The 7,325-nt window shown below is 37.4% G+C and overlaps 1 protein-coding gene across 1 annotated transcript; it reads right to left on the bottom strand.

The window, feature by feature from the left end:
* Positions 1–3,746: 3,746 nt before the first annotated feature.
* Positions 3,747–7,169, bottom strand: LOC113311861. Its single transcript, XM_026560657.1, has 6 exons — positions 6,699–7,169; positions 6,466–6,603; positions 5,551–6,007; positions 4,518–5,144; positions 4,140–4,261; positions 3,747–3,782 (listed from the first exon to the last, which is right to left on the bottom strand). The coding sequence occupies exons 1-6, from the start codon at positions 7,128–7,130 to the stop codon at positions 3,747–3,749; spliced, it is 1,812 nt and encodes a 603-aa protein (XP_026416442.1). The 5' UTR covers positions 7,131–7,169.
* Between the last annotated feature and the right edge of the window lie 156 nt (positions 7,170–7,325).

Genomic DNA, 7,325 nt, shown 5'->3' with positions numbered 1-7,325 from the left:
TTTGGTTTACACATGATGTTTTTGGCACCATATTGTGTTTTGGTTTAATTGTTTATATTTTGTATGAATCTCTTCAGGTCAGGTCTTATAACCCTGAGCACATTTGTGGTGCTGGTGGACGCAACTTGAACCAAACTTACTCCACCAGCTTCTTGTCTAGTTTGATTGAGGAAGAAGTTCGCAAAAATCCTCACAAGAAGCCCAAGCAAATTGCTCCTGATTTCCAGACCAACTATGGGATCAACATGGAGTACTACCAGGCATATAATGCTAGGGAAAAGGTTTATGATACGATTTATGGCGACGATGTCAAGTCCTACTCGCACTTGGTATGGTATATTGATGCTATAAGGGAAACCAACCCTGGTAGTGTGATAAAGTTTGAACGTGAAAATAAACAGTTCCAGCGGATTTTCATCGCATTTGCTGCATGCATCAAAGGGTACCGGTTTTGTCGTCCAATGGTATACTTGGATACTACTTTCCTGACTGGTACATTCAAAGGTTGCTTGATGGCAGCTACTGGGATCAATGGTGGTAAAGGTATGTTTTTTCTATGTGTTTTTTTTTATGAACAACTTCAGTTGACAAATAACTAACAGTTACACATGTGTAACTCTCAGTTACACATTACTTTACTCAGTGTGTAACTAAGAAAACATCATCTGTAACCTTAAGTTACATATTTGTTTTAGCATGTGTAACCTTAAGTTACATATTTGTTTTAGCATGTGTGAAACTTATTATTCTTTCGATTCTGCACAATTTTTTTGTAGGATTTTCCCCCTTGCTTTTGCACTAGTCGATTCTGAGACGATCGACAACTGGGAGTGGTTTTTAAGGAATTTGAAAGAAGTTGTTGGTGATGGGAGGCCAATCACCTTCCTTTAGGATCGCCATGAAGGACTCTTGCAAGGTGTTCCACTTGTTTATCCAGATGGGTTCCACAGCTTCTGCTACTATCATTTGACGAAGAATATACCCATCACTGCAACAGATCCTAGGTACTCACTTGTGATGGACCATTTCCGAGAGGCGACATACGCACTCTCACCTGAAAACCATGCGAAAGCCATACAGAAGATTAGAGATTTGAACTGCGATTGGGTGGCTGATTACATCGAGACAATCCCACCTGAAGCATATGCGAATGCCTATTTCAAAGGTTGTCGGTATGGACGAACATCTAGTACTCTAGCAGAATCAGTCAATAGCTGGGTTCTGGTTCACAAGAAGATGCCTGCATCTGCTCTTCTTGATCAGGTTAATTGAGTGTGTGTGTGTGTTTTGTTGTTTTGTTGTCTTTTTATTTCATGTTTTGTCACTTTATGCATTGATGAGTTTTTTTCTCCTTTTCAGATTAGGAGGAAAATAATGTGTTTGATGGCAGAGCGTCGTGAAATTGGTGCTAATATGATGACTCCATTAACCCCTGAGTATGAAGAAAAGCTTGTGGCTCTTCAAGATGAAGGTTTGGCTTGGGAAGTATTGGTTGCTAGTCCTACCGTGTTTGAAGTTATTAGTGAAAGGTCTCACATGGTGGACCTCGAACACGAGACTTGCACCTGTCAAAGGTTTGGTTTCTTATGCTTTTTTCTTCTCTTTGTATGTTCTTTTTTTTAAGAATGTGTATATCCACTTTACATTAGATATATGCATGTGTTAATAATAGTTACAAATTTATTTTATATGTGTAACTTAAAGATACACATCCTGTACATGCACCTATAGCTAGCTAATTTTGAGTGTTTTATGATTTGTATGTGCAACTAACTGATTTTTGATTTGTTTTTTGTTTTCTTCCAGGTGGCGCGTATATGGTTTTCTTTGTGCTCATGCTCTTGCAGCCATACGCAAGATTAAACGTGAGGCTATTGATTTCATTTCACCGTATTTTACAAGCGACTATTTTAGGAAGACTTATATGCATGCCATCCAGCCGATTCCCAACTACAACAGGCCTGTTGAATATCATCCAGACGACACCGTCAACCCACCTACCGTGAAGAAGCATCCAGGTAGACCACCAGGGAAAAGGATTATAAGTAAACACGAGAAGAAGGTGAAGAGGAAAGTTCATTGCAGCAACTGCAAGGAAACAGGTCACAACAAGGCAGGTTGCAGGAATCCTCGGAAGTTCACACCCCACTAGCTTGAGCCTAACAAAATTCATTTCTGCAACTAATGATTTGATTGTTATTTATCTTTGATTATTTGTTTTTTAGTTTTCTTCATGTTGGTTTTCATGGACCAAACGTTTTTATTTTTCTTCAACGTTGATTATGTGTAAGGATGATTCATTCAGATTTTATATTTTGTCAGTTCACAGTTGAAATGCGTTTTATTCTATTTTTGATTTATTGTATACGTCTGATCAGTGGTCAAATGCTTTCTGTAACTTTTGTTTACACTCAAATATATGGATGTGTAACCGGAAGTTACACTGCTGTGATTGCATGTGTAACATTAGCTTACACATGATAAATGCTGGTGTAACTTTATTTTGATTTATTGGACAATCCGATCAATGGCTTGTGTAACTTCAGTTTACACTCAAATATATGGATGTGTAACATTAGCTTACACATGATAAATGTATATCTAAACTCAGGTTACACTTTCTGCATCAAATTAAGATGTGTAGTTACTTAACCTGTTGCATACTTTCTGAAACCTGTACACACAGCAGTAGTAGTTCTAACAAGATAAAAGTTTTTAATTCAAAGAATTTCAACCCAAAAATATTTTGCAAAACTAAGAACTGCTAAAATCTACTAACTGACGAAATTTAAAAGTTTCTAACAACATATTTTCCAAGTCTAACATCTGTTTGTGGCTAACAACATATTTGCGAGTATAGAATTTTTTATAATCCTAATGACTGCTTTACACATCTCTAGATGGATCCGAAAGAATCTTGTATAGCATGCTTCCTCTCATGCGGTTCAGCTTGTCAGTCCACCATAGCATCATAGTTGAGGTTAATTTTTTGTCAAGTGGTTTATTCTTCATCCTGATTTTCATGTAATTGCATACACATGGAAGACAGTCAGGAATTGTACCTTGTGGGGGCGCATTGAGATTCTTGGCATTTTCATTCATCCCAAGAGAAAAAGGACAGCGGAGTCTCAGTTCTGTAGTAATTGCAAATGCATATTTCTTGGCTTGAAGAAGGTGTTCACCCTTGAGTTCCTTAACGTTTGACGAGTTCATGTAGGACCAAGGATTAGAGCTCCTCAAGTCATACTCCAGCAGTGTGTAGTGTGTGTTGTTGTTGCACATTGGGGCGAAAAGTCTGACTGCATCGTTCTTGTACTTGACATACTCCTTCGCAAGCTTCGGAATCCAAAATTTCTTGAATTCTTCGTAATCCTTCAAGTAAGAGATCTGCAAAAACCATTTGGAATGTCAAACTCACATTTTTAATCAAAAGTTACAAATGAACAAGTGATTATGTAAACAGAAGTTACACATAGGGCCTTGGGTTTTACACTGGAAAAAAAATCTTGAGTATGTTATCATAATCTTACAACATATACTACACATTATAAATGCAATAAGATTTTAAATATATCGAAGTACTTACGTATGCTTTTGGCGACAGGAATATCGCCTTGTCATACTTGCTGTTAGAGTTCATCTTCGTCCTCAATCTGCTAATGTAGAAGTCGATGAATTCTGACTCCAAGAAGGATTCTTTCTTTGTAAGCTGTATCATTAGTTCTCCAGATATATCAAACAGCTCGCTACCATCTTCTTTGAGTTCCATCCAAGTAATGTCTCTGCATTACAAAGAAGTAAACTATTATCAATCAAGATAACAGAAACAAGTAGTAAAATACAACAATCAATAACAGAATCAAGCCTACTTGGAGTCAAGCTACTTACGTTTTCGGATGAGTATTGAAATATTCAAGCACTTTATTCTTTTTCTCGCCTTCCAGCCTTTCGATAACTTCTGAACCTTTCACATCGTTTCTCATTGTTCCATCATCTTCTTCAGCAACCTCAGCCATTCTATCTTCTTCTACTTCTGGAACTGCGGCCATTTCTTCTTCATTAGCTGTCTTCTTAATCCTCTTTGAATTTCTTTGATATTGTTTCAGATCTTGTGTTGGGATTTTTCTATTCCTCAGCACACGTTGTTGTATTAATGATGGTTGCCTTTCTCTTATTGTATTCGCAGCTTCCTTCAGTAACTCTCCTGCAGGTTTTGGAGTTTTTTCTAATCCAAGGCTAAAAACGTTTTCCTGCGTTGTAGCTGTGCAAACAAATATAGGCAGAATCTCAGTAAAATTAGCACATGTATGTAACTTAAAGTTACACAAGCCAAAATAATAATGTACTGTATGTAACCTCAAGCTACACATGCCTTTTACAATGTGTAACTTGAAGTTACACTTCCATTACAAACGAAACACACTGTATGTAACCTCAAGCTACACATGCCTTTTACAATGTGTAACTTGAAGTTACACTTCCATTACAAACAAAACATAGAACGGAAGAGTGGTTACCAGTTGAGGTAGGTTCTGCATTCTCCGTCACTGCGGGTCCATGTTCAGTTTTGTTAATGTTGCTGACGATCTCATCTATCATTTCACTCACTTCAACATTCGTCATATCATCAGGGTTAGCTCCTAGTTGCACCAACCTGTAGGTCTGAGCATTGTCAGGATGTGTTTGCGGTGTTGTAGCAGTTATCACCATGGAGTCCTCAAACTGTGTTGAAGCAGAACTGTCATCAAAAGTTCCAGGAGTTGGCTGAGTTGGAGCAGTCATAACCAAACCGTCACCAACAGTTGCAGGTGTATCCTCATTGACTTTTGCAGTAACATCATCACCTACGGCTTTTGCAGCTACATCATCACCTGCCCCATCCACAACTCCACCATCTGCAGCTTTCTTCTGTGCCTCATCCGTAACAGGTGTCTCTTCAACATCTTTCTTCTGCTCCTCATCAACATTATTTGTAGGAGTGGGCTTTTGCTTTGCGACAGGCCTTTTCTTTGGTGGAGTCTTGCAAGTTGTCACACTCTTCATACTCGAACTATATGTCCTGAGTGGTCTTTTGTGCCCCTCTGCAGCAGTTTGAGCTTGCAGAATTGTTGGCGTATTTCCAGCTGCAAGGCTCATACATGGAACTGCACAAGTATTGAAACGAGAATTAGGATGATGATGATGATGTTAAATTTTTTTAATAAAATTTCAAGAAGAATATATCATGTGTAATCGACTGGCTTGGATAACTAATATGTGTAACTTCATGTTACACATGAATATGGAATGGATACCTAGTGTAACATGGAGTTACACATGCATCTAACTAGTGTAACCAGAAGTTACACATGCATGTGGCATGTGTAACTAGGGATTACACATCCATATGATCAGTTTACTCAACATTTATTAAGTCTAATCAAGTTAAACAAGCAAGTTAAAAATGAACAAGTAAAATATGAAATTAAAAAGGTTCAAAGACCTTAGTGTCAACTAATTGGATACCTCTATCAAGTTAAAGAAGCATATTAAAAATGAACAACTACTTACATTCTTCATTGAAGGAAGTTTCCGCGTCATCTTTCTCTTTCTCTTGCTCAGTACTTCCATCTCCTTGTTGCTCTGTCTCAACTAATTGTAACTCTTCTTCTTCATGCTCAGTAGCTCCATGCTCAGTACCTCCATGTACATCATCTTCATGTTGCATAAACTCTTCCTGGGTCACTTTGTAAGGATCAATACCCATTGCTTGCATAATTTGGCAACTAAATTTGTGAACCTTGAATTCCGCTGTTCCTGAAAGGTCCCCTTCTGATATCCCTTCTCTTGCAATTGCATACACTGCTTTAAGCATTGCTTGCTTTTCTTGCAGTTGCTCTTTCAGATGGCTATTCTCAATAGTTTGCGCTTTCATCCAACTTTGCAGGTCGTCCTTGCTGGGTACCACGGTTGATATACCCAGCTGCTTCTCAAGATGTGAAAACTCAGCCACAAAGCTAGGAGTTGGCTGCAATTAACAGATGGAGAGGTTAAAAAGAGATTGCAAAAAACAGTTGAACATTCTAAATATACATTTTTCGGTTGTATGTGTAACTTAAAGTTACATAAGCACATTTTATATGTGTAACCTATAGTTACATAAGCACATTAGATATATCTAATGTAAAGTGGATATGTGTAACTAAAGGTTACACATATATCTAATGTAAAGTGGATATACATATAAAATGTGTAACCTATAGTTACATAAGCACATGATATATATACAAACAGGATATATATGTTACATAACCTATAGTTGCATTCACTTGTGTTATCTTTTGCATGTGTAAGTATAAATTACACAAGCACATTTAAATGTGTAACTTATAGCTACACATGACAATTTTGATTACATCAAAGTTTTATCTAAATTACATTACCATAAATTTACAAAACCTAAACCAATTGACATATAACACTTACCGAAAACTGTGTCATGTCTGTTTTCCAAATGTAATCAGAAATATGGTATATATCCCATCTCCCAACCCTCGGGATATCTTCCTCGTGGTTCTCAACTTTTGGGATTAATCCTGCTGGCGTGTGTTCAGCAAACAATAACTGCAACATATAAATTTTAATTAGTCGATTGAACAAAAATATCCATCACGTAACACTAAAACTGCTGGAATAGAAATTACACACAAGCTTTTTACCAGTAGGTATTGCACACAAGCCTTCACATTTGACAAACAACTAAGATTAGTATGAATCTCTTCAAACAAGTGCTCGTGTATTAAATCAGGCCACGACACCTTGAGCACCGTATCATAAGTTTCAACGATACTAAGATATTTCGCGTTCACTCCATTGGCATTTTTGTCGCCAAAAAACAATACACAGCAAAGATAAAGACCTATCAGGCAAACTAGATCCTTTTCATCAACTTTCTTTCTTTTCCCACTTTTTCTCCTTTTTGCCATAAGTTGTTTTATCTTCTCTAAAATGTTTGTCTTAGTCACCGTCGTCTGATGCTTTGTAGATTTGATATCGGTGAAGTATTTGCTGTATAAAACATTGTCAGTCAAATCACTAGGACAATAGTACTTTAACAGCTTCTGACCCTTTCTGCTTCCAATCCTCTGCATGCAAAATATACCAGCCAGCTTTGCCGGTGTAGACTCTATAATCTTATCATCAACAAACTTGAATGAACATGGTGTCTCACAATCCATGTCAAAGCAGTTCAAGAGCTTCAAGACGCCGTGTTTGTTGGTAGTTATCTGTCTTGTTGTAGTTGGTACAGTTGTATCATAGTCATCGTAATACATCATTACGAGTTC

The sequence above is a fragment of the Papaver somniferum genome, chromosome 9 (genome assembly GCF_003573695.1).
Source record: "Papaver somniferum cultivar HN1 chromosome 9, ASM357369v1, whole genome shotgun sequence".
Classification (NCBI taxonomy): domain Eukaryota; kingdom Viridiplantae; phylum Streptophyta; class Magnoliopsida; order Ranunculales; family Papaveraceae; genus Papaver; species Papaver somniferum.
This window is presented reverse-complemented; position numbering and strand designations above follow the sequence as displayed.